This window comes from Salvia splendens, chromosome 18 (genome assembly GCF_004379255.2).
Source record: "Salvia splendens isolate huo1 chromosome 18, SspV2, whole genome shotgun sequence".
NCBI classification, from domain to species: Eukaryota; Viridiplantae; Streptophyta; class Magnoliopsida; order Lamiales; family Lamiaceae; genus Salvia; species Salvia splendens.
In genome coordinates, this window is record NC_056049.1 from 9,726,210 (window position 1) to 9,754,087 (window position 27,878).

The 27,878-nt window shown below is 38.8% G+C and overlaps 3 protein-coding genes and 1 long non-coding RNA gene across 6 annotated transcripts; 2 read left to right on the forward strand and 2 right to left on the reverse strand.

Moving 5' to 3' along the window:
* Window positions 1–793: 793 nt before the first annotated feature.
* Window positions 794–3,041, forward strand: LOC121777939 (putative late blight resistance protein homolog R1A-3). Its single transcript, XM_042175274.1, has 2 exons — window positions 794–2,433; window positions 2,739–3,041. Exon 1 carries the CDS (start codon window positions 927–929, stop codon window positions 1,992–1,994), a length of 1,068 nt encoding a protein of 355 aa, XP_042031208.1. The 5' UTR covers window positions 794–926; the 3' UTR covers window positions 1,995–2,433; window positions 2,739–3,041.
* Window positions 3,042–3,546: 505 nt separating this feature from the next.
* Window positions 3,547–8,032, reverse strand: LOC121776266 (protein HYPER-SENSITIVITY-RELATED 4-like). The gene is made up of 2 exons (XM_042173429.1): window positions 6,900–8,032; window positions 3,547–4,215 (listed from the first exon to the last, which is right to left on the reverse strand). The coding sequence occupies exons 1-2, from the start codon at window positions 7,929–7,931 to the stop codon at window positions 3,817–3,819; spliced, it is 1,431 nt and encodes a 476-aa protein (XP_042029363.1). The 5' UTR covers window positions 7,932–8,032; the 3' UTR covers window positions 3,547–3,816.
* Window positions 8,033–13,635: 5,603 nt separating this feature from the next.
* Window positions 13,636–15,976, reverse strand: LOC121776315. Of its 2 annotated transcripts, XR_006045273.1 has the most exons (6): window positions 15,690–15,976; window positions 15,466–15,575; window positions 15,126–15,323; window positions 14,730–15,015; window positions 14,163–14,310; window positions 13,636–14,056 (listed from the first exon to the last, which is right to left on the reverse strand). It is a non-coding gene; the product is annotated as an uncharacterized LOC121776315 (long non-coding RNA). The 2 variants fall into 2 exon arrangements; XR_006045272.1 differs by having other exon boundaries at window positions 14,163–15,015.
* Window positions 15,977–23,449: 7,473 nt separating this feature from the next.
* Window positions 23,450–25,718, forward strand: LOC121775924 (lipid phosphate phosphatase epsilon 2, chloroplastic-like). Of its 2 annotated transcripts, XM_042173020.1 has the most exons (5): window positions 23,450–23,581; window positions 23,694–23,881; window positions 24,848–25,073; window positions 25,200–25,273; window positions 25,417–25,718. In XM_042173020.1, exons 2-5 carry the CDS (start codon window positions 23,753–23,755, stop codon window positions 25,633–25,635), a joined length of 648 nt encoding a protein of 215 aa, XP_042028954.1. In that variant the 5' UTR covers window positions 23,450–23,581; window positions 23,694–23,752; the 3' UTR covers window positions 25,636–25,718. The 2 variants fall into 2 exon arrangements, with proteins under 2 accessions (XP_042028954.1, XP_042028953.1); XM_042173019.1 differs by having other exon boundaries at window positions 23,491–23,881.
* Window positions 25,719–27,878: the final 2,160 nt, after the last annotated feature.

Consider the following 27,878-nt stretch of genomic DNA (forward strand, 5'->3'; position numbering starts at 1 on the left):
TTCATTCTCTCTTACTTTACTCTCTCATCTTCACACACAAAATAAAATTGCATAAATTCTCGTACCGCCCAAGGAATGGGTCATTTTCCTTGGGACGAAGGGAGTACATTTTAACATGGCCCTATGGGTAGAATTTAACTTGATTAATCACCAAATTACATCTACGCAGTTACGTCATACCAAGAAAATTCATTTTTAGTAAGGACCACCATATACTGGATTTACATATTAAGCTAAGTCGCGTTAGGGTAATACTAATTTACAGTAATAACTAATACTCTCTTCGTCCTTATATAGTAGAGACATTTCTTTTCGGCACGGGATTTAAGAAAAATTGTGTTAAGTGAGTTAAGTAAATGAATAATAAAGTAAAAAAGGAAAAATGTAAAGAGATGAATAGAGAATAAAGTAAGAGAGAAGAAAAAATCATGCTTTTTGCCATAAAAGGAAACGACTCAGCTACAGTGAGACAACCCAAAAAGGAATACGACTCAGCTACAAAGGGACGGGGGGGAATAACTTTCAATTCTGTGTATTAAAATTATCAACACAAAAATATAATTATATCAATACAGCATGTAAATTTAAATAACAACACAAAAACATAAATTTATAACACAAGAAGATTGATAAATTTATATTTTTGTGTTGATATTTTAACATACAAAATTGAAATTAGTTATAGTTATTAGTGTCAAATTAGTTAATATTTGATCACACACCTATTGCCTGGAAAATATTATTAGAAATTATTTGGATGATAACATACTACCTTGCATATGAATCTATCATAGAAAAGACAGGCGACAGAATTAATTGCCCAAGGTCCACAATGAGCTGTCACTAATGTCATTTGAAGATCAAGTTGCTGCAATTGCAATTTGCGACGAGCTTTACTTTCTTAGTTTTCCAAGATCTGAAAAAAAATGGCTTACAATCTTCAACCTCTAATCACCATTCTTGAAGGAATCCTTGATTCTCAGCAAACAAGATGGATTGTTGATGAAAACAACCCTCAACTCCAATCCCTCCTTCATAGAGCTACTTCTCTTCAGCACCTCCTTAATAGTAAATCTTCACCAATGACCAAAATAGACAGCCAAATAAGAGAAGTAGCACATCAAGGTGAAGACATCATTGAATCTCACATGGTTGATCAAATCCTCTCCGGATCAGATTGCGTGAGGTTCACTTTATGCACACCAGATCTGCAACAAGTAACACAAGAACTTGATTCTATTATGGAGCAAGCGAAGAAGATCATAGAGATGGAGGATAACAAGATGCTTCGAGAAGTTAATTCTGCTATGGAACAAGTGAAGGTCGCGGATAAGAAGATGCCGTCTAGCCGTTCATCATCCAGTGTTAGTGTTGTGGTGGGAATTGATGAAGATCTGATGCAGCTCAAGGATCGGCTGACCTGTTTGGAGAAGAAGAGGGAGATCGTCCCCATCGTTGGTATGGGTGGAGTAGGTAAAACCACTCTCTCTCGAAAGCTTTATGATGATCCATTGATTGTTTGTCACTTTGCATGTCGTGCTTGGACCACAATCTCACAAGATTACAATTTGCCGCAAATTCTCAAAAGCCTTCTTCGTTGCATAACTGGAAACGAATGTGATCAACCTTCTGATAATTTAAAAGATATGTTGTATAAGAGTTTGTATGGTAGAAAGTACTTTATCGCATTAGATGATATATGGAGCACAAAATTATGGGATGAGATAAGGGTGTACTTTCCGGACAACAAGAACGGGAGTCGCATTGTTATCACCACTAGGGAATATGATGTGGCGAACTATGTTGACTCTTCGAGATCGCAACATCATGTGCAGTTGCTTGGCAAGTCTGAAAGTTGGAATCTGCTTCGTCAACTTGTGTTTGTAGAAGAAGAGTGCCCTCTTGAATTGCAAGACATTGGTCGAATGATTGCTTGCGATTTATGCATTGCAAGACAAAAGGAATGGAGAACCAAAGAGGTATATCATGCATGATATGTTGAGGGATTTATGCATTAGGAAATCTGGTGAAGACATGTTTATGACTGGTCCCAACAAGTTCACATTCTCTAATCCACGCCGCATGTGTTTTCACACATCAGAAGAAATGGAAGGTGTTAATGATTCAAGAGAATCAATGTCACTAACTCGATCTGTTATATGCATGGGCTATCGGAATGCTGGGATTCCATTTGGGACATTTTCCGCGTCAAGATTGCTGAGGGTGTTGGACTTTATTGATAGGGATTTCGAATGTTTCCCAACTGTATTATTTGAACTTGTCAACCTACGCTTCTTACGTTTCGTTAGAATATTGCTGCGAATCCGCAGTGGCCTCAGCAAAAAGGATCGTGGAGGAGCAATCTGAATATGGAAACAACGATCTCAAGCTTCGCATCGTTGACTGACTGAGCTGTGGTCGCACTTCCCAAAGGTAATTAACCATTTATTTAACTTGAACGTTTTGAAAGCTAAGTTGTTTGCACTTTATTTTAATCGCACACTCATGCATACACTTTACGAATCGGAGATTGATTCCATAAAAATCAATAGTGAATTTTAAATAAAGATTTTATCAATTTGAAATTTCATATCTCACTAAATTGCCTTAGAATGATCAAGTTCAAGTTGATAATACTCCATTGTTCCTGAAAAATAGACAACATTTTAAATGGCACGGGATTTGATATGTTGGCACCCAATTATTTGGATATCAATGATCACCCGGTGTTTTTACAGGTGATCAAAGAAATGATTGAACAATTCGAGATTGCCGAGCACTTGATGAGGAGTGAGGATGTGGACCTCGCTCTTCAAGGAGTGGTTGATTTGCTCAAGGAGAAGAAGGTAAAACAAGAAGACTTAAATATGGTGGAGAGTGATGCTAAGGAAATGAAATTAGGTAGAGATGTTGTTAATAAGGAGAAGGGGGAAAAGGGAATTTCTGGAAATCTGTGATCAAATTTCCGAGACAACAAGGGAAAGAAAATAACATGTGAAAATTTGATGATGATATAAAAATTAGTATCCCATTTTCAATCATTCATTTCTACTTGAAGAAAATTATGCATTCTGAAAGCCAATTCTGAAAATGACGGCGTCTAATTAATGTCTTAATGATTTTATAATGCCAATTAAATCTTAGGCTATGTTTGGTTTCGTGGAAATGTATAGCCAAGAATTAGAGATACTTCCTATGTTATTCATTTATTCAATAAGGATAAGATGTGATCCTAAACATATAGCGAGTTTAATAATGTCCATGATTTTTTAAGAAATTTGAGATTTGACAGCATATAAGTTAAGTTGCATCATAAAAATTCTATATTGATCATTATTGACCAGATCAGAAAATAGTCAATACCCAATATTTTCATGGACAGTCCTAGTACCTAACATCATAAAAATTCTATATTGGTCACTATTCGATATGAATTCTGTGTTTCAAATGAATTCTAGTAATGGTTTTTTTTTTTTTTGGGGGGGGGGGGGGGGGATGAATAATAGTATTATTATATCCTATCTATAAAATCAGAGGAAAAGTTAATTACAGTATGACTGGATGTCGTATAAAAAACTTAATTTATGAAGATTAAGTCAATAGTCGCAACAAAACAATATGACAGTCAAAGGCTAAAAAGAAGAAAAAATGATTCATCACAACTTCACAGTCAACGAAATAGTCACCTCTATCATTGAATATGATTTGATATTCCTTTGATTACTTTCGCATCCCAAACTAATTCATATTTTGAACATCAAAACAACACCACATTTCTGAGTGGTAATTCCATTATATAGATTAGTAAAATGTTGTCTACGCCTCCTCTTTCTGCTGAGCTGATTCGGCTTCCACCGCCTCGTTTTGTCTCGTCTTCTCGCGCAGGAAATCGACCAGGCCCTGCAGAGCATCACGAGGTTCATCATCCTTGAGCAGCTGCTCGGCTACTTCAGCCGGGGTTGCTCTAGCATTTGGCAACAAATCTTCGATCTCTTGAAACATAGGGTGATCCTTAATGTCGAGATAGTTCGAAGCCAGCAGCCTGAATCCACAAGGGGTGCAGTATGACATGTTGATGTGCACGTCCATCCGGCCTGGTCGCAGTAGGGCTGGGTCGAGTTTCTCGATGTAGTTTGTCGTGAAGATTATGATTCTCTCGTCCCCACAGCTCGACCACAAGCCATCCACAAAGTTGAGCAAACCAGAAAGTGTCACCTGTTTGAGTTTGAATGCTAACATCAGATTCTTGAACATGTCTCACTCAATCTGAATCTACGTTTCCATCAATTTTCAAAACTTATCATTTACCTCTTCCTATTTTTATCAACCACTAGAAAAGTTCATCAATAGATGTTCACACTAATCCTTATTCAATGTTCGTTTCACTCTACACACACATATAACATAGATTACTGAGAAATTGCCCAATAAATCAAAAAAATAGTAAAATTCTAGTTCGTCCCATATTTTTCAAAACTAAAATGATAAATCACCAAGATTCACAATTTCGCAACTACCCATACATCTACGCGGACAAAATGGCGGTGGCACATGTGGTTTACCTAGAACCGATGTAGTTTTGGGTGATTAAATTAAGGCAAAATTGTATATATTTCATTTCATCTATACATATATCCTTCTCCCTCCGTTAAATTCTGCAATTCGATTAAATTCCAATTACAGCTTTCCGAATTCTTGCTCATCATTTATAGTAGCATGCACACGGTTCAACATTTTCATAAACCTGAACCGGCCCGCCAAGGGTTCCGGCGGTTCCGATTCAGGTTCAAAAAATTGGCGGTTCATGTGGCTATTCAAAACCGCCGGTTCCGGGCCGGTTCGGCGGTTCAATTTTTTTTCTGCTTCTTATTTTAGTGTTTATTTCAACGAGACTACAAGTCACAAGTCACAACTTATAAGTTACAATTTACACTTAATGTTGGACTTGAGCCTTTATGTTGAAAGAGAGTGTATTTGATGATTCTCTTTTATAACTACATGTTCTTGAATGTGTTACTCTTTCTTTCAATGTGGGATAAAACTCCTTATTTATAACTACATGATACATCTGCATCATCTTTGTTTATATTGGTTTATATCTTGACTATCTTCAATTATTATAATTTAACAACAAATATAATTACATAAAGTATTATTCTTTAATTCTTTATCATTATCGATTTGTTTGTGTATAAGTTTATGTGTATGTTAACTAATAAATATCATTATACATATTAAGAGGATAATTATTATACAAATTGTATTAATCTAGCTATAACTATAATATGAATAATTATTTATCTATATACAAATAATATTACTCAATATTTTTTATTCTTATCTATCAAAAATATATTCACAAATAATAATTTTATTTATATAAATTATACTTCATCTATTAGAATAACAACTATAATACAAAATCATACTATTAGTCTACTACTAATATATAAATATATAAACTATATTATACCACTAAACAAATCATTCTTTAATTATCTATTTTTATAATTATTATACCAATTATATTAATTGTTGTTTTTTCACATTTTAATCAATATATTGAGAAAAATTAGCAAAATACTTACATTTAAATCCAATTATTTGAACACGTCCACATTCTATAAATATACAAATTATTAGCAACATGCAACATTCAAATTTAATTAAACTATTCTAGTTGATGCTATTATTATCTGTAAATTTATCTTAGAAAAAGAATCATAACAAAAATAAAGATAAAGTTAGTGAATAATAAAATGTAGTAAAAAATAAAGAAAAGTAGAAAACAAAAGAAAGTTTTGTATCTCATATTGGAAAAAGATGAATGAATGATCTAAACATGTAGTTATAAAAGAAAATACTTCAACATATTTTGTCCCAAATTGAAAGTGAAACACAAAATATTCAACGATGTCTCTATAAAAGATAAACAACCAATAATAGTTTCTTAGAATTATTAAAAGTGAGCACATTTCAATTATGAGCAACATGCAACATTCAAATTTAATTGAACTATTTTATTTGATTATATTATTATCTATAAATTTTTCTTAGAAAATGAATCATAAAAAAAATAAAGATAAAGTTAGTGAATAATAAAATGTAGTAAAAATAAAGTAAAGTAGAAAACAAAAGAAAGTTTTATATCCCACATTGGAAAAAGATGAATGAATGATCTAAACATGTAGTTATAAGAGAAAATACTTTAACATATTTTGTCCCACATTGAAAGTGAAACACAAAATATTCAAGGATGTCTCTATAAAAAATAAATAACAAAGAATGGTTCTTAGATCATAGGCACAAATAAATATGGGCTATTATGAAATTATTTTATTTATTTGTGAAAATTGATTTTTATATATAAAAATTGATTTTTATTTATAAAAATTGATTTTTAAAAATAATAACTATTTTTTTAAATGTTATTTGAACCGGCGAATCGAAGCGCGAACCGGCGGTTCAAAATCGCCGGTTCCGGTTTCTGAAATTCTTGAACCTAAACCGGCCAACAGGAACCGCCGAACCGTCTGCCGGTTCAGAACCGATGTGCCGATTCCAGTTCCGGTTTGTAAACTGGAGGTTCCGAACGGCCGGTTAACCGGCGATTTTGTGCATGCTTAATTTAAACCTTCTTCTTAGTAGGGGAAGAAAATAAATACACAATTTTGACCTAATTTATTAACCTAAAATGACATCGTTTATAGACAAACCACGAGGCGTCATTATAGGCCACCACCGTTTTGGCCAGAAAAATCTAACTACTTGTGAAATTCTGAAACTTAGTAATTTATCATTCTAGTTTCGAATAATAAGAGACGAACAAAAATTTGACCTTTATTGAGTAAAAATAAATCAAGCAATAAAATGAAGTGATTTAATTGGGGAAACCAAACCTTATTCTCTTCCCGCGTTTGGAAGGGCGGCGTGGAAACGGCGGCCCTAGTCGCGAGCTTCTCCTGGAAATCAATGGTGCAATCGATATCCTCCACCACCAAAATCGACTGATTCGCCGTCGTCAGAAGCAGCTTCCTCAAATCGGAGTTGCGCCGCAGCTCCGTCAGCTCCAAATCGTACACATCGAACTTCAAGTAATTCGCCATCGCCGCAATCAAGCTTGATTTCCCCGTCCCCGGCGGCCCGTACAGCAGGTAACCCCTCTTCCACGCCTTCCCCACCCTCCGATAATACTCCCTCCGCCGCAGAAATCTCTCCAAATCCCCCAAAATCAGCTCCTTCTGGCGCGAATCCATCGCCAGCGTCTCGAATTTCGCCGGGTGGTCGAGCGTCACCGGATTCCACATATCGTTGAGATTGTACATGTTCTCGTAATCGACGGTGAAGATCTTGATCGTTTTCTTCTCCTGCTTCTTCAATTTCGCCTCTTTCGTGATGAAGGGGAGGTACGAATCGAGGGCTAATCCCCTGTTTTTCTTGTGGAATGTGAGCTCGAACGACCTCACTTCCGATCTGAGGGTCGAATTCATGTCTCTCGGGTTGTAGAAATTGTGGGAGGAGGTTTCGATTTTGCGGCAAATCCAGACCCATTTGAAGGTCTGGGAGTGGAAGGAGTCGGTGACCTCCTCGCCGCGCTCCATGGCGATGTTGATGTGGTTCTCTTTTTCGGGCTTGCTGACCTTGAGGCGGCGGGTGTTGGGGGTGATTTTGGGACCGAGGTAGGCGGCGGCGGCGGAGTAGAGCTCATTGGCGCCGAGGCCGTCGAACTCGTCGATGACGACGGTGAGGTTGTTGGAGAAGCGGGCGGCGAGGGAGCGGAGGCCGGAGAAGAGGTAGTCGTGGAATTCGGGGGGAAGGAAGTCTTGGGCCACGCCGCGGATGACCATGATGCCGGCGGCGATGGACCCCGCGGCGGCGAGGATGCTCTTTGCGGTGGCGAGGTGGTTGGATTTGGACTCCGATGATGACATTTTCGGACTTTGGAGGAGAAAGGGGTGTTTTCTTCAAATTGATTGAAATGGTTTGGGTTAAATAGATATGAAGGGTCTAGTGTGAGTGTGACCACATTTTCAAATCGGTGAGAATCATGCCTCAAAATTCGGGACTTTTTATTCGAATACAAATAATTTTGGTCAGTTTTTCTGATAAATAAAAAAAAAAAAAAAAAACATTCCAAGTATGAAGAGATGTATGGCATTGTCTCAGACCATGAGAAAGAAGGTTACAATGTCTTATCACTCATTCAACTACACCAATAGATTTGACCAGAACTCTTATGTGGGTGAAAGTTTTGCACACAACCATCGTCAAGCACTCGCCACATACGTGAGAAAGCGGCAAAGACGAAAGCCAAGGGTGCGACTACATTGTTAAATGTTGGTCCACCTATCCTAATGAGTCTGTCAATGTTGAGTTGGAAAAGAAAAATATAATAAAAATAAATGAAATAAAAAAGAAAATGACAAAATAAAATGGGTAAATTGTCCAGAAAACGCGGTTTTGAAAAATAACCGATTATAACAAAATTTTGACATATTTCTCATTTGTTCCCCAGTCTCATATTTGAGAAAAAATAAGTTATTTGATTACTTAAATGATCTCATTTAATACATTTAGTTCATCAATCTTAAATTTTACATATTTACATGTCACATTAATAAATTTACGCAAGTAGCATGCCAAAAACATTTGCCACAACATAATTAGAAAAATGTTATAATTACGATATAAATACTAATACGAGATATCTCCATATCTCTATTAATTTGTCTATCAATTATTTTCCATATCTTCCATATATGCTTATGATTATTTTCTTGATCACTAAGTTAGGGTATTAGAGAATAAGTATTATAAATAGGACTCATTGTTCTCTTTTTATTCAATGAAGAAATAACATAAACTTATTTTCCATGTACGCGTTTTACTTTTCTGTTCTTGGTTTGATCGACGGGCAAAGCTCCCGCGACTACCTTTTATCCCTCCGTTGATCGCTATCGCGACACCAGAATCTTGTTAAGGAAAATCATCTCTTAACAATTGGTGCTTTCATTGAACTCATGTCAGACTTTCATGCAACAAGCGGGCGTACGGAACCCATGTGTTCCCTACCCACGAGGATACGATTATTATTATTATTATTATTATTATTATTATTATTATTATTATTATTATTATTATTATCATTATTATTATTATTTAGTTAGTTAATTATGGATTTTCATATCTTTTTCATATCTTTTGTCTTGATCATTAAGTTAGGGTATCCACTATTATAAATAGTGGACATTGTTATTCATTTTGATCATTCAAGAAATATCAAATTATCTTATTTTCCTTTTATCGTATTTTCCTATTTTTATCGTCTTCTTTATTTTCTCGCAACCCTAGTTTGGAGCTGATCCCGAGGAAAGCCCGAGACGTCCACTTTTATCCCTCCGTCGTCGACCTCTCGTTGTCGTCGGAATCTTGTTAAGAGAGTGCACTCTTAACAATTTGTGCTTTCATTGTCGTACTCATGGCTCGTTACACCACCCAGGATATCGTTTCCCTATATGACAGGATGACGGCTTTCTGCAATAGATTAAACATGAGATTGGACGCGATGGACGAACTTGAGCAGCCCGTATATCAACCCCCGCACCATCCGATCAGAGAGTTAGATCAACAGCGATCATATTCATATCCACAGGATGGGCGACTCCACCCACAACACCATCCCTTCCAAGCCCGTCAGCCCACTTCCTGGGACCCGCCATGGCCGCGTCAGGAACTGCGTATCAGCAACCATCGTCCTATGAGCCAGATTTGTACTCGCCACCACTGCCCTCTTGTTGGGACCCGCCAAGGTTGTGCACGCAACAGGGATACTCACCATATGATCAGCCTTATCAACCGCCTCAGCAGCCACACCACACCGTGCTCAAACAACCCACTTGCTGGGATCCGCAGCCTATCCAGCAACAACAGCTCGGATTTCAGCTATACGATCAGCCCCAGGCTCAACGGACTTATTGTTGGGAACCACCACTAACAGCAACCATCGCTGCAAACCAGCCCCACCAATACTACCAGCAGCCACCACCACTATCGCGATCAGATTGCCCGCCACGACAGCCAAGTCTAGCACCGCCTTTTGAGCTGCCGCCACTGCCAGTGACAGCGCCACCATTGGCCTCTGATCTACCTCAACAAGCTGCAGTTCCGAGCTCAATAAAGGAGTTAGAAACAAATATGCATGAATGTGAAGAGAGAACGGAGATTCAAGTCCATGTTGATGAGCACAAGGTTGCATCAGAGACAACAAATCATGAGCTTGAAGTAGGAATTGAAGATAGGAGAAGGTTGTTTACGGATTGGCTTGGATTAGAATCTGGAGAATTGGTTCAGAAAAGAGGTGCTGAACTAGGTGCATTTGTTGGAGATGACGTTGCATATGTCATTCCAAAAGGTTTGACGAAAATTATCGTTCTCTATGTGGATTTGCATATCGGTGATGTTGCAAGTATGAAACATCAATCAACATCGCTCGACGTTGATGCACGGTTGATCCCTCCACGCATTGACACACATTGTTTGAGTATTCTTGTAAGCGTTGACATGTTCCTCGTTGTAGCCCTGGAATATCACGACCACAATATTGCTTCGAAGTCTGCCATGACTCGTATCCAACACGGTCCTCCATTGGTGATTTTGGATGGATATGATGAAGGAAGACGCATATTTATTTGGTGTGCATTTGATTCAGGAGGGGAGAGCTCGCCAAAGCTTCTGTTCGCGTCGCTCTTCGTTGTGTCGTGGTTCCCACCTTGAGGACAAGGTGGATTTTAACCGCGGGGGAGTTGATAAGATTATTATTATTATTATTATTTAGTTAGTTAATTATGGATTTGCATATCTTTTTCATATCTTTTGTCTTGCTCATTAAGTTAGGGTATCCACTATTATAAATAGTGGACATTGTTATTCATTTTGATAATTCAAGAAATATCAAATTATCTTATTTTCCTTTTATCGTATTTTCCTATTTTTATCGTCTTCTTTATTTTATCGCAACCCTAGTTTGGAGCTGACCTCGGGGAAAGCCCAAGACGTCCACTTTTATCCCTCCGTCGTCGACGTCTCGTTGTCACCGGAATCTTGTTAAGGGAGTGCACCCTTAACAAATACCCCCTATAAAAGTTGTATGTTTAATCAAAATTAAAACACTTTATGTATTTTAAAACAAATTTTCATATAAAATGACTATTTCTTTTTATCAATTTGTTATATAAAATGACTAGTGGTGCATGCTTGGGTCCCAATATTTAAATTTAAGCAAATTTAGAAAAGATTTTAGCAATTTCCATATAAAATGACTACAAGAGCATACATGGCTCCAAAATAAGAGCATCCACATCCGTGCTCTTGCCAACGAGCACGGATGTGGGACCGGCCCCACTTTTACTTCCTACTCTTAGGGAAGAGCACAACACCTACATCCGTACTCTTCTGCAAGGACGAGCACAAGGGTCCCACCATTCTATTATTCAATTTAAATAAAAATATTTCCACAAAATTAAAATACATTAAAAATACCTGGAATAATATTACAAATTACAAAAAATTAAAAATTACATAATTAAATTCCTAAAAATTAAAAATTACATAATTAAAATCCTAAAAAATAAAAATTACATAATTAAACTCTTAAAAATAAAAATTACATAGTTTAAGCCTAAAAATACCCCGGGGAAGACTATTTATCCGGCTCTAACCCCAACGTTCTTTGGAGACCTCGTATCATCGCCACATGCGATCGAAGTTGCTCGGGGGTCAAATTTGACCTATCGGCCAAATTGAGGTAGGCCAAAATCCCCCACAACGAGTTGGTGGGGGGGTTGAGGTGGAACAATAGGAGCGGGAGCGGGGGCGGATGAAGTCGCGGCGCGACGGCGGTTGGCCGCCGCCTTCTTCCTTCCTTGCGGCCGGCGTTGGGAACCGCTCGGGCCGGCGTCGGGGCTACCCAAGTTAGCTCCGGTAAGTTGGCTAGTCACATCTTCGGAGTCGGCGTCGAATATGGATACCGACCTCGACCGTTTGGAGGAGGAGCTAGAGGAGGATGATACGCCTCCCATATACTTCGGATGCGACCGCGTCTCCTGCCAAATGTTGAGGTACTTGAACGGCTTGTAGTTGATGGATTGGTAGGTCACCAACGCGTCACTGATGATGTCGACCTCGCTCCGGCCGCTCCCCACCGACCGCTCTTCCTAGAGGTAATACCCCTGGAACTTAGGATTTCTTCGTTGGCTCTGTATATGGCGTTGTGCACCATACTCTCGTTGCGCTCGAGTTTCCGTCGGCTGGTTTTGATTGTACCATCGACAGATGCGCCACCAATAATGGTCGTCAGATTGGTTCATGTCAACCTCCGGAAGAACGCTTTGAACAATTGCTCCATCTCCTCCGAAATGTACGGGGTGCGGACATCGCGAGTAGGAAGAGGAGGAGTTTGAGAGGGGTTGCTCCCTCCCGCTCTAGGCACGGATGGCTCGGGTGTCCACCCGTATTGCCCTTCGGGGCATCTTGGTCGTCGATCGGGTAAGGCCGGTATTCCGTTTCCGGACTACGAAACGGTTGTGAACCGAACCAATCGGGGTTCCAACTGTGGGAGCCGGATGGGTGATCACCGGAGCCGGACATTGTTTTGTTGTAAGAGTGAAAGAAAGATTGAGAATTGAGAATGAAAATGAGAGAATGTAGATGAGAATTGTTTCGTCTGGTGTGAATTTTTTGGTGTGAAAGTGGAGGTATTTATAGATGAAAATGTGTATTTTTGTGGAAAAAATTGAAAAATAAATTAAAATTGGGTAGAAAACGGATATAATTTTTTGGAAGTGGGAAAATATTTTTTTATTTTTAATCAGATTATTTAATTAAGATCTAATTTTTTAAAAAAAAATTAATTGCCAACGGCAGCTGTCACGTACGCTGCTTGCTGGCACAGACGTGCTCGATACATCGAGCAGCATCGTGCCAGCAGCAAGAGCGCAACCTGTGGATGCTATAAGGGCAGCATAATTGTAGCCAATAAAAATGAGTACCCCAAATTTAGAAACTTTCCAACCAACACCCATTCACAATTAATGGTCTAATAGTATTTTTCACTGAGATGGTGGAAGAGGTCAGAAGAACGTAGTCATCACGGAAGATTTTTTAAGGTTAGACTGATCAAAGTTGGACTTTTTCGGACTTTGCATGTCATCGGCAATTCCTTCGAAGTTTCTTGGAAATTTTATATTCGGCCACTAAGTTATTGCAAAAAAAGTCACAAATTGGTCGGCAATTGTACCTGCCTAAATAATAATAATAATAATTAACCATACCCTTAGGCAGAGGGAAGATTCTTAGACAAAAAAAATGAAAGTCAAACTCAATCATGGTAAAAATAAGATGTGATATAGTATTATTTAGTGATGGATGAAAAAAAAATGAAACACATAATTATATACAGAGGGCGTTCATTTCAATAACTAGAATCAAACATGTGTGATGCACACTTAAGATACATTCAAACATTGATTTGAGGTTATAAAAATAATTAAATGTGGAGTATAATTATTTACAAGAAAAAGGGAAACGTCAAGAATCACCAAATCCTACACATGTGTGTGTATATATATGTATATTCATGTGGCATATATGAACGGGAGTATACACTGTATATGTACATGTATCAAAGGGCTAAATGGAGTAGTGAACTACTTCTCCAAAAAGGAATTTGATAGAGGACTTAAGGTAGAATTGGGAGCGCACTCTTTTTATAAATAAGAAACTCTACGTTAAAAAGGGGACAAATAAAGTAATAGTTCATTCTTTACAAAAGTTCACCCTACACTCTTGAGATTTGCTGAATTTGCTTGATATCACCCCACACTCTTCTCGATCATTGCACTACCTCATGCCAAAGGAGATATCTTCTACTCCCTCATGCCAAAGGACAATTACCCCTTTTTTTTTTTGGGAGAATGAGATTGTATGTAATTTTATTTTGTGTGTTAAACAGAAAGAAAGTTGATCATTTTTGTGGAACGGAGTGAGTAGCTCCTTCAGCCTGTCAGGTTTAACACCAAAGTGGTCAAGCTTTCTTTAGCAAATATTAAAGCAAGTACAAGTTAAAGCCAAGCATAAGAAGTGTTAGGTAGGCTGCCCAAGAATACCTCTTGTGCTTTTCACAAAAATAGGAATACAAACAAAATGACAAAGAGTTAATGAGCTCATCATAGAGGCTTTAGTCCCTCGTACAGATCAGCGACGTCGAGATCAACAACGTCACGGGCACCAGCCGCCAGATGTCGTCACATTCAACTACAGCCAAGCCGAGCCATGCCAACAAGTCATGATCGAAATCATTGATCTCAAATACATAGGAAAAAATCAGCACCAACTACCAAATGCGAAAATATTAAGCCAATGTTCTTCGCCACGCTGAATCCCCCGTTTGCTCCGACTGTTCCAAAGCTACCCAAATTTATTACATACCTATTTGTGGATAATTAACATCTAGCGTTTCTTTTGTCATTCTATATTTAGTTGATTTATATGATTAAATAAATCAACTAAATATAGAATGATAAGTGAAGGGCTAGATATTAATTATTCACAAATAGCTTATAAATTTAGGTAGCTAAAGATAAGAACGAATTGAAGGGTCGGAGCAGACGGAGATTCTGCATGGCGAAGAAGAATTGCTTAATATTTTCATATTTGGTAGTAGTCGGACTTACTTCTAGGCTTGGCTTGGCAGTAGTTGAATGTGACTACATCCAGCTTGGCCCGGGTGCTCGTGACATTGTTGATCTCGACATCGCTGATATGTATGAGAGACAGCTTGCACAAAGAGCAGTGTTTGTTTGATTCCAGAGGAACTACATGCTCCTCTTTAAGCTTCTATGTTGAGAAGAGCTCATTAGCTCTTTGTCATTTTGTCTTTATTCCTTACTTAAGCTCAATTTCGATTTTTCCACACAGAACGAGGCGGTAGCTCAACATCGGCCTTTTAGCCTCAGCCATCTACATATAGACAGATCATAAAACAAATTATGGTAAGACAAACATTTTATTTCCACGAAGTATAAAAGCATTTGATTATTTTACCCACACAATAGGATAGAAAAGCCCACCTCAATCGCTTAAGTGATTTCTTAAACTTGTATCTCGTACTTCAACCTTAACTCCTCGAGGAAAACCTTTTCATATGATTTCAAAATAAGTACATACACAACACGACATGCGTTATTATTATCTTTCGATTCTCGGCGGCCGTCCGAGGCATCGCGGGTGACGCCAGTCACGTTTTCCGAAACTCACTTCCTTTGCCCCTTCATAATTTTCAAATGAATTAAACTCGACTTGAAATTAATTAATCGCGTTATCCATCTCTATGATTAAACTTAAATTGATTTTCCAAAAAAAAAAGAATAATTTCATAGCTAATTAATTGTTCGGGAAATAAATAAATACCGATTGCCTTCGCCGGCGAGTCGCAGCGCCACCACCACCCGTCATTGCTGAGCAGCCGCCACCGCGCTGCTGTCCGTCCGACCACGTCCAGTTGACCAGATCGGGGCAGTCTGGTTAAGTTTGATTTAAAGTTTGATTCTTGGTTTGGTTATATTTACATGATATGCAAAATGAAGAATGCAAAACAAGATAGAAGTTTGAATTGAGTTAGGAAAGACATATACCCTTTGCAAAATTGGTAGAACAATTGGAATGGGCGGTTGGCTACTTGATTCCGTCTGAGTTTCTTGAGAAATTTGGGAATTTGAACATGAATGTGATTTGTGGGTGTGTAGGGAATGAAAGGAATTCATGCATTTATAGAAGTAGGGTTTGATTCTTGATGACCACGTTTGTGGAATTATTTGGTGATCTTCTTGCCATAATTTGGGAGTATAATTTTGGTGTACAATTGTAGGAAATAAAGAAGGAAATTTGAAGAAATTTGAAGTGGGGCAAAACCATGGTAGGCATGTAGTGTGGAGAAAGGAAGAAAGGAGATATTTTCTTGATTTCGATTTATTTGGACATGAGTTCAAGAAAGTAATTAAAAGGAAATTAAATAAAAGTGTCATGCATCTTTGCGGTGAAATAAATTGGGTACAAGCCCAATTCATGTGTTTTAATTAAAATTAACCATGGATTTTAATTATTTTAGTGGACCTAAAATAATATTTATATTTAATTCAATTATTTTCTTTCTGGACAGTCTAAAGACTTAGGGAATGCTAATATGTTGTCATTTCCTGAATAATGTCAAAACTCAGTGACGAAATTAATAATATCTCCGTACACGAAAAATAGGTCACTTTGTGAATATCACGGGTTGTAATGTAAAATTGGTAAAGTAAGAGAGAATAGAAAAAAGTAGGAGAGAAGGGAAAAAAGTAATAAAGAAGTAGTATTAGTGGAATGTGAGGTTCATATTATTAGTAAGAGGGAAAGGAAAAAAAGAAAGAGAGAAGTTGTAGAAAACTTTCCTTTTTTTGAATGTGCCCTATTTTTTGTAGACATCCAAAAATGATAAATTTGCCCTATTTTTCGTGGACGGAGGGAATACATGACAATTTTTGTGATTCTCGCGATGTCAACACGGTATATTAATAATGTCAACTCAATGTCTTGAATATGTTAACTAAATTTTTCACATTGGACATGCTGATTGACATTACAAGTACAGTTGTTGACATGAATCTAACTATCAAAAATATTGAAAATTAAGATATAAATATTGAATTTTATGATCAAAACATATGCAAATAGGATCTGGTTAGAATCCTTATAAAATTACCTTTAATTTGATAGTATAATACATCCTCTGTCTCACTCTAAGTAGAACATTTCTATTCCTGCACGTGTGACGCCCCGGATATTATTCCTTTTAGTTGGATTTAGTCGGATTTAATAGCTCGATTAATTCTCGTTTGGAGGACGTAGAATTTTCATTATAATATCCGGCGTTGGAACAAATCAAGCTTATTGAAAGAATTTAAGTACAAAAGAAAAGTTTCAGAATAAAAGTAATTGGGATACTTTTATTAAGGAAAAGTGAGTGCATACAAATAACTCTACATCCAAATGCTTAATTAAGGAAATACTACACCCACTCCTTGAGCTACAAATTCAAGTATTACATAAAAATGGACATACAACTTTCATCTACTCCAAAACTAATATGAGTAGGAAAGTAGGACAAAATGGTGAAGTAAGTCAATCTCTCCCCATCTTCCTCGGTCTTGGAGGAGCCACAAAGTGTCAAGGAGATGACCTTGCACCTACAAAGTTTACACCAAAAAGGGGTCAGTTTGGAACTCACAAATAAAGGGAAAAGAGGCACAAGCTCAATTAGAGATGAGGAATAGTAGAGCTATATAGGTCAACCATTAGGCTGCAAATTAGAGCAGGGATCAGCCCTTTTGTTATCTTCTCAAGTTTCACCAAAGTGTAAATTAGAGCAAATAGGCGTGGTAAAAGGAGCCAATGTATATGCTTAAAATAAGCATGGACCAGAGCCAATCTTTCCCACCATCCAAGGCTGAGGAAACAGCCAAGGAAGGTTAGTCTATTATTCACCAATTTAGCATGATCAACATTGTTATAAAGCTCAGAAAGGAAGCTAAATTGTAGCCAAAATTAGGAGCTCAATGCCCAAGATTCTGCCACAAGAGGCCAAGGCATGTTGCCTATAAATACCACCGTCCCCTTCCCCACTCCACAACTACATTCTGTCAAAATTTTTGCAAGGCAAGGAGTGCGACGGAGTAAGGGACGGCGGCACAAGGCGACGGCAGCAAAGAGGGCAGCCAAGAAAACCAAGAGAGTTCACCAAGTGAGGTAACTTCCTCAACACCATATTGCATCATATAGAGCAGCCGTAAGTGGTCAAGGACTTAGATTTCTAGGACTCACGAAATAAGGTAGAGCTTAGAAACGACCATTTCTCAACAAAACGGAACAATGCATAAACCACATAGGTCACACGAAACAAACAAGGAGAACTTAAACATAGAACAAGGATATCAAGGCTATTAAATCTCTCCCCAATGGATAATGGAAATAATTTAACATAGCTACTGCCACGATTCCCGAAAATCAAGCGAGGGAAATGGGAAGGATGACTTAGCTTAGGGAAGGAGTCGCCGAAGCAAAGCCGAGAACGGTAGACGGCGACGGCGGCGGAGCGAATCCCCGAGGAGCTGAGTAGGCGGCGAAAGCTCGACGGGAGAGAACGTTGTGGGAGAGGGAACCTGCACCGGTGGAGCTCCGAAGCCCCGACGAGGTAACGGTGTTCTCGCCAAAGCGAGGGGACGCTGCCGCTTCCCCGATTCGGTTGTGAAGACGCCGAATTCGGAAGAGGAAATCAATTTGGGAAAGTGAAAGAAATAGCGGGAGGATAGGAGACGCCGGAGAAGGGCGTGGACGGCGATGATCGATTCACGCCGGAGATGGCGACGCGTCGAGGCATGAGCGTGAGGAAGAAGACGCTGCGATGCTTGATTTTGGAAATTTTAGAAATTGGGAATGTAATTGAGAGAGAGAGAGTCGACAGATGGGGGAGTATAATGGTGGACCGCCTATTTCTTTTGTTTGGGCCAATGAAATAATTGATTTGGGCCACAAGGGAATAATGATTTTATCTGGGTTTTGGGCCAAGTTAAATGAGATGGGCCGATTAAATTTTGGGCCGAGGGAGTTTGGTTTGGGATGAACTACATAAATTATTTTGTTGGAATTAGAATTTAATTTTATTTGGAAAAGGATTAATTTAAGAAATTAAGCTTGGAGCTTAATTGAATTAATCTCCGAATAATTTAAGTTGCCCAAAATGGAAAGAGATGAAGCGAAGACGCGAAGGGCCGATCGGCGTCGCCCCGCGACGCCATGGGTGGCCTTAAGAAACCTTAAGGAATTGTAAAATCCGAAAGAAAGAATTTAAGACAAATTTTAGGAATCCATATTTAATTAAGAGAAAATAGAATTTCTCCAAATTAGTGAGCAGAATAATTTAAGTGTCGTCGTATAGTAAAGCCGAGATAGGATGGATTTAAGAAAAATCCTATGAGCCGAGACTAAGAGATAGGATGCATGCATTATTTTCTTAAAAAAATAGTTCAAGTACTAATTAGCGTGTTACGCTATTTATTTCTAAAGGAGAATTTATTCGAGGGTAAGTGAGGCCAAACGAGGATTTTAATCGGAGATAAGCATACCAGGTGGGCTTTCTTTTAATATCCAGCATTATAGTGTGGATATAAAGCAAATACTTTTGAGGTTATGAAATATCATCTTTCTCAAAAATGGGGATGTGATTTATTTTAGAGTTGTTGTCATGCCATAAAATGTTTGTTTTCGAGACCTGTCTGTGAGGGCTATATGCCGAGAGTTTGGCGATGCCAAAAATTTGGTAACGAATTCAGTTCCCAATAGGACCGCAAATCCTATTCGGAATGACGTGCGCGAGCGCTGTGAGCCATCCTAGAGAGAGGTTGGCCGGCGAGGGTGCTTGTTGAAGGCGGCCACCTTCACGACACACTGGATTCTCAGACATGGTGGGTATATCAAGAACTTAGACTGATCAGTCGGACTTTTAAGATCACAAAATAATTTAGTATGCTCGAGCATTTTAAGAAAACCCCGTGTGATACTGCTGATGGATGACAACTTATATTTGTATGTTTTGTTTTCGGCACGTGTCCACTGAGTACTCCTGTACTCAACCCTGCATGTATTTATAAATGTGCATGTTGAACGTCAAGATGGAGAAGAATTGATTGGAGTCGATGCTATTAAATAATCGTGTGGATTTCTCGACGATTCGTGTCTTCATACACGAAGTCGTTTAGTAGGGACCTATTCCGCTGTGTTTTGTTAAAAAAGGATAGTAATGTCTCATCATCGAACTCTGATTCAGTTGACATGTCGCATTATTCTACTATGAGAATTGTGATTAAATACTTGACTGTTATTTTGTAATATCACATTTGGCCTTCGGCAAGTTCTTCATATTCTACCCCTTTTCTATCCCCGCTCCTTTAATCCCCCATTAGTCGCGAATTACTCAATCTTGTTATCCTTAACGAGAATTGGGTCGTGACAACACGGAATTTTGGCTAGTGTTGTTTTGTGAGTTAAATGGAGAGAATAAAGTAATAGAGAGGAAAAAAGTAGAGAGAGTGATGTTTCAATTTTTAGAAATGTCAAATGTTTCTTTTAGAGTGTGACATCGTGATAAGTCGTATTCTAGGCCTAGGTTACTGGTCAGTATGATGTGCGTAATTGAATTATATCTGCAAAAACTAGTTGCTTAAGCGTGCAGGGTAAGCATTCTAGCCAGTAGGTAGAGTTTCAGACACTTCAAGTGAAAAGGGCGTCAGGACGATTACGTACTGACCAGTATACATGCAAATATGGCTCGAGATGGAGAAGGAGGATAGCTGGGACTGCTCAATCACAATTAAGGGCAAAGAAGTCATCTCACCGCAAGGTCTTACCCTAAAAATCAAGGGTAAGCCTCCCTATAAAAGGAAGCCACTTGGAGAGAGAAAAGGGGAATCAAATCAATCGAATCATCATCATCACTCTTAGGTAGAATTCTCTCGGAGTTCAGTCTTTCAGCCCAGTCCAGAATCTCGTTTCTCGCCACTGCCATGGTCACTTGAAGATCTAGATGTTCCCGGAGTTCCAAATCGTCCTTTCCAGCCAGCAAGACCGTAGTTAGAGATATCATCGCCCGGAGTGGCAAAACACTTTTACTCGCTTTCGTAGTTTAATTCGCTTGCTTTCTTTACGTTGGATCTTTTGTTGCTTTTGGATATTTTCTGTTTTGAAGTACTTGTGGAAGATCCGAACGTGTTTATGCTATGAAGTTGATTTCCGTTTCGTATATTGTGTCATTTTCTTTTCCTTTCTATTTCGCCTAGTTAGCTTAGATCTAAGGTTCCTTGGTGTTTTAAGTGCTGAATCTTTTCTTCCTTTGTTTCCGTCAAAATTCCTTTAGTTAAATGTGGAACTATTGATCGTGAGTGAATCGCTGCATGTGAAGTCTTGTTTGAGTTCGTTTTCGTTTTCCTGCTGACCAGTACGCGGAGTTGCATTTTTCTGTGTTTTGATTTCAGATTTGGTGTTCTTATTTGTGGATCTGTGTTCGCGATTTGATAAACTGTGTTTCCGTGTTGAATCTGGAATGATTTTCTGATTTTGGTTTGTGTTGTTGAAGAAGATGATGTCCAAGTCTAATGTTGGGGACCACTTCGCTTTTTAGATGCCTTTTGCTTTTTGTCCTTTACTTTTTAGTTATAACCTGCAGATCTGTCAGCCTAGTCACCATGACTACCACTACCCTCTGAATATTCTGTCTAGCCCAAAATAGAATCCCGTACTTTCCAAATATTTTCTGTTACAAAAATGTCTCCCCATTTCCACGTACACAGCTGCACCCCTACACTCCTTTCCCCATTCTAGTCAGTAGGAAATTACCTTTAAGTTCTTGCCTAGGTAGAGACTCAACCCGAGCGTGGTAGCTAACCAAACCATCCAGAATATCACCACAATAGTTTTAACGCACCATCTCTGTGGGATTCGACCCTTACCACCACTATACTGATCAGTAGAAGTGGGTTGAGGAATTTTTGAAACCAGGGTCTAGGCTTAGTTAGGATCTCTATCCTGTATCCTTGCTTGAACGACACCTAAGCACCCTGAGGAGAAATCCCCATCGTTTCACATCGCAAAAAGGAAAATGATTCACGTAGAATGGGATGGAGGGAGTATAAGACAAATAAAGATTGAACTGACAAAAAAATTTGTTTGGTTGGAAAGATAACTTTAATATAGTTTGGGTGTTCGGTTTGCAAGATTAGATATCGGAATTAAATATGTATTGTATTTGGTTTATAAGATTCAATCCCACACCTCAATCATAGATGAATAATTATGAGAGAATTAGTCATAGCTAACCCCCTCCAACTAAAATAATAGTATCACAACTTAATCCTATATTATATGTTTGTAGTACTATTAACATCATCTATATGAACGGTATCTACTAATTTACTTAAATACCATTCATTTTTTTCTCCTTTCCTTAGTTTGAAGCCAAGATTATTTTAGTGCAAATGGATGACTATGACTCGAGATTATTCATCTAAAATTATGTTTGAGATTTATATATATTTAATTATGTGGAAGAAAATAAAATAAGTTTGTTATCTATAAAAAACAATTTTATAAGTAGGTGATAAAATTAATAAGAGTGATTTTGGTAAAAGTAACAAAATGACTACTGGTATTTTCATTTGTCAATGGACGAACCCCGTTTAATGTATGTGTTCAATATGTATAAGTTGTAGGATGTCTCTAATTTTGGATACGAGGCTAAGTTTTTTGCGATTCTCAAAATTAGGGTCCAAATTCTATTTTTGTTCGTTTCTAATTTATGCATAAATAAAAGTCTGCTTATTACTTTTGCGTCTCTGTTTTATCTTTTTTTTTTTATATAGATTAAGGCTAAATTGGTTCTGAAGTTAGGTTCATTTTTAAGGTCCTAAATTTTAATTTTTTTATTTTTTTATTCTGAACATTTCAATTTGGATTACAATTGGTCTTACACTAACTGTTTCGTTAGTTTTAACGGTCAACCGATTTAATCCCGAATTTAGTCAAATTAAACTATCAACTTTTCTGATCACGAGCGTCGAGGTGGGCGCCGACCACCGTGCTCTACAGACACCACCAATTTCAGAGCCATAAGAATTCAACGGAATCCCCGCACTGCCCTTCAACACCTCCTCTTCTTTCCCGACGAGCCGTCTCGATCTCTTTGCCCCGAGATCCGCCGCCTCCTTCGACTCCATGCCGCCGCCGCCCCTCCATCAACTACCACCTGCCAAATCTCTTCAACTTTCCAAACCAAAACCAAAACAATATTCTCACATCTCTCCTCCAATCAAACTCAACAATCCACACGTCCCGTCGCGCACTACTTCTTCTTCCCCAACCGCCGCGCTGGCTGCCGGGGAAGAGCCTGCTCACCTACGCGTTCGCACCGGAGAATCATCTCTCTGATTTGGTGAGAGGCATCTTCGTGAGTGTTCGAGCGGTGGGGCAACTGCACTTCGAAGGGGAGGAGAATTGAATTTTCCAATTTGAGGGTGTTGCTTTCTAAAAGTGCAGTAGAGAGACAATCAATTGGAGAAGAAATGGGAGAGAGAAGAGAGAAACGATTAAAATGATAAATTGCTTATAATAATTAAGGATATAATTTGGAAGTTAATAATCAGAGTTAAAGATTGTAATTAGGTCAAAATCTAATTTGTGATCCGAATTAAAATATTTAAAATTAAAAAAAAACCAAAAGTTACAATATATGATTAAAATAATAAAATGGATATATGTTTAGGATTAATTTTAGCTTTACTGTTTTTATAAGTAAATTGTGTATAGTACTGGCGTCCATTTCTGACCTTTAAAGTATTTATTTATTTATTCATCTGTAAATTTCTTGATTGATTTTGAATTAACTTCCAAATTCGTTGGTGGTGAAGCTCCGCAACAAGCCACCAAAATCCAAGTAAAGAAGGTCAGAATGTCTGCGATTTTCACTCCCATTTCAGCTACTTCCTTTTCTGTCTCTGAATTGGGAAATTCTCGAGAGCCCGCCAAGTGTTTCTCAGAAAGACTGAGTTTTTCAGGGGAATCCATCTGCAGAAACCCTGTTTCTTGGGACATTAGGAGAAGGAATCTCTGTAAAATGATGGGTTTGAAGTGGGGTCGTGCGAGCACCACCGATGATGGAGTTCCAGCTTTTGAGCAGGAAGCCTTCGTGGATGTATCCTTGACTTTTCAAGATGGTGGAATTGAAGCTACTGTGAATCATTTGGTTGGTATACCCTCAATTTCTTGTTTAACATCTAACTTTGTAGTTACTTCAGCAGACTTCAATTGAGATTATATTCTATATTTTCTGTTGACATGATAAAGCATGATATATTCAGTGCTTGATTGAAGAATTTGAAACTCAGTGCTTCTTTGTATAAAATTTATGTGGTATTGTTGCTTGTATACATGGTGTTTCCTGTTTGTTTCTTCGTGTGTTCATGCTAATGGATGTGAAACTGATGATTATTCAAGAACTAGGAGCTGCAATTTTTGTGGATTTAGCAGTTAATGTTTTTGCAAATTTTGTAAGGCTCTTGATCATGATCTAATATTGTTTTTTTATTGTTGGTGATATGGTTTGAGGCATTGGTTTGAATATAGAATTTACTTGAAGAAGTGGAAGGTAGATGATTTATAATGGAAAGCTAATGATGCTAAATGAATCTGTAGTGTAATTGTATAGTGGTTAACTTCACAGAATTGTGCATGTTGAAAGATTGTGTTTAAAGCAGACTGCAATGCTGCCAGACTTAGCTACTATATTGTTTTGGACAAATCATAATTTGATAGCAGTTCGGTTCTGTTGCTGAATTAGAAGTTTTGTTTTTTAGGTCTTCTTGATGTTTATTGTTAATATGTTATGGCGTTTGCTCCGGTAATGGACTCAATTTGGTATTTTTAGTAAACAGATCATGTTATTCATGTCATTTTTTATTTGAAGTTCCAATCTAAAGCTCATTCAGTTCAACGCTCATACGTTTTCTCGTTGTTTTTTCCTCTTGAATTCTTCAATTGTCTTTTTTCTACCGAAGCTCCAATGTGTAGCTTAATTATGAGATCAACACGAGTAATCTTGGAGCATTATACCTAAATTGGGTTGAAAACAACCATTTACCTTAATTTGATCTTGAAGAATTTCTGCTCTTTAAGAATTTACTAATTGCATTGGCTTCTTGCACTTGACCAGAGCAAGTGGCTTATCTCAGCGACTTTTATCGTATTTGTTCTCTGGAGGCATGATGCACTAGCTTTATGGGCTTCTCTGGGTTCTGCACTCAATGCTTTGCTCTCAGTTGTACTTAAGCATTCACTAAACCAAGAAAGGCCCTTTTCTACGTCAAGATCAGACCCCGGGATGCCTTCTTCTCATGCGCAGGCTATAGCTTATACCATCATATTTCTCGCTGTTACATGTAAGTTTTATGCTGCAAGTGGAAATTTTGTGAAACTAGGAAGCCAATTGTATGAGTTTCAAGCACGAATTCCTCTGCACGATGTGATCATCTGCTCACAAATCTGCTTTGCATACTTCTCTGCAGTGGTGGAGATGCTTGGAGTCAATGCTTTTACAGTCACTTTCAGCGGAGTTTTTGCTGTAATTGGTTCTTACTTTGTAAGTATATAACGCTTAAATTGGATTCTCTGAATTCAGTATTCTCATTGCATCATAATCGCCATTAAGAGTACAAATTAGTACACTATCACGAAATAGTAGAATCATTTGGTTGTTGAATTTTGCATACCATGTCGTTACAGGCGTGGCTTCGGGTCTCCCAACGTCTTCATACAGTTAGCCAAGTGGTTGTGGGGGCAGTCGTGGGATTCACATTCGGATTCCTCTGGTTCTGGTCGTGGAACAGCTTCGTGCTCAGCTTGTTCACATCCTTCTTGTGGGCAAGAATCGCGATCACTTTGGGTGCTGTTGTTTTTGTTGCTTGTTTTCTTCTTCACAGTTACCGGTCCCAGCTTAATTAAGTATAAGAAAATTTACATCTCTTTCAACATCTTTTTTTGTAGCTCTGAATAGTGAATGAAAATCCATAGCTATATCTTTTTTATCCCCATAAGTTTTAAAACTTTATGCTCCATGCATTACATAGAACCATGAAGAAGAAGAAAATAGAAAAGAGCACTTTCGTATACATCTAGCAATCTTTCATCAGAATAATGATCAGTGAGATCTTTAGCTGGATTCTTCCTTGAAACTGGGTTGAAGCTCTGTGACAGCTCAAACACATAGTCCTTGCTGCATCTTGTACTACTTTGATTGGTAAGAACAGTGACTACAACTGATTACAAAGCAACTAATGAATATAAGAAACACATACCTAGCCACTTGACCGGGTCAATCTCTCTGACTCCTTCGCTTCCTCACCAGATTGGGTGGTTTGAGTGCTTGGTTCCCACTCGGCCAGGTACAAGCCCCTAGTCCGTTTTTGTCTCCACCCAGGTGGGTTTCTCAAGGCCCGCCAAGAAACCTGTCCGGATAGTCCCCTCTGACCCTCCTGAAGTTGTTTATTGGCTTGTTCCTCCTTCCTTCACTTCAAGTAATGTCTTCACGGAGCGTTCCTCCCCGATTCTTGACTTCTTTTTAATTAAGTTTCAGATGAGGTTGTGATGAATCCGCGAATTATTGATGATGATGAATGCTCGTAAAAATAAATTACGACACGGAAATTTTACGTGGTTCGATTTACTGAGGTAAATCTACGTCCACGGGGAGAAATGGGGGCAGGTTTGTATTGCTTGATCTGCAAATTACAGCTTACAACACAGACTTGCTATATGATTTTTTCTCTAGAGAGATTCTAACCTCCTCATATCAGATCTAAGTTCTATTTATATATGGAACTAAGATCGTGGCTTGCATCTCCACCCTAAGTCGTGGATGTCGTGTAGGTCATGGCCTAAGATCGTGGATGTAGCGTAGGTCATGGCCTACGATCGTGGCCTGAGTTGACACCACGTGGTAGTGGGTGCGTTGGACATCCTGTATGGGTCCACTAACTCCTTGTTCGGTCGAATACTGAGACCGAACTGCTTTGGTTGCCGATCTTTGAGTAGAGCTTGATGCCGACCTGAGAGCAGAGCTTGATTGGTTGGCTTTTACCGAGCTGTAGGCTGAGGCCGAACTCTTTGGTAATGCCGAACTCATACTCCTGCTTTGGTTGCCGATCGGAGAGTAGAGCTTGATAGGTTGGCTTTTACCGAGCTGTAGGCTGAGGCCGAACTCTTTGGTAATGCCGAACTCATACTCTTCCTTGGGCTTTGGGCTGATGGGCCGTCATTGCTGTTGGGCTTGTTTAGTGCGCACCCCATCACTACCCCCCCCGAAGGGCGAAGTGAATCACTTCGGAGAAGTGAGTCACTTCGGCATTCTGGATAAAGGCAAGGGGGAGGCTGATGTCAGGGGACGTGCCTTGCGCGTGACTGCATTAAATGCGACAGTAAAATCCGGCCGTTGAATCCTGAAAAGGTGGGATTCGAAACGGTGCGACGATTTTGAAATCTTCGCCGAACCTGATAAATACCTCATTTCTTCATCATTGAAGCACTTTTGCGACTGCTTCTTCTGCACTCTCTCTTTTTTGCGAAGATTCTCTCTCCGCTTTCAAGAATTTCTTCAGACTTTCTTCACCTTCAAAAAGTAAGAAAAATGTCTTCTTCTTCTTCTTCGGAGTCGGGTAGCGTTAGGAGAGGCGGTAAGGGGTCTTCTGGTCGGAAAGAGTCCGGGGAGAAGACCGTAGAGTATTTCCATAGTATTTTGAGTAAGGATACTGTGATGTCCCTACCCGAAAAATACTTTTTTCCTGGGGGGAAGGCGGTGGTACCTGACGGTGATCATAGGGCTGACTCCCCGCCGGAGGGTTACGCCACCGTGTACGAGGCCTGCTTAGAATGCGGGCTTCGTTTCCCCCTCCCTTCTGCCTTTATAGATTTACTAGATTTTTTTCAGCTTCCTTTAGGCCAGGTGACTCCGAACTCTTGGAGGCACTTGTCGGCCTTTGCTGCCGAACTCCGTAGGTTAGGAAGGGATTTGTCTTTGAAGGCGATCCTTAAATTCTTTCAATTTAAGAGGAAGGGGTCTTGGTTTTACTTGATCCCTGTACAGCCCTTTAGGGCCTTTTGTAAAACGAAGTGGCCGAAGTGGCAAAACCGCTTCTTCTACTATGATAGGACCGCGGCTCCTAGTTTTCCCTGGAGAGGGCCGAAGTCCG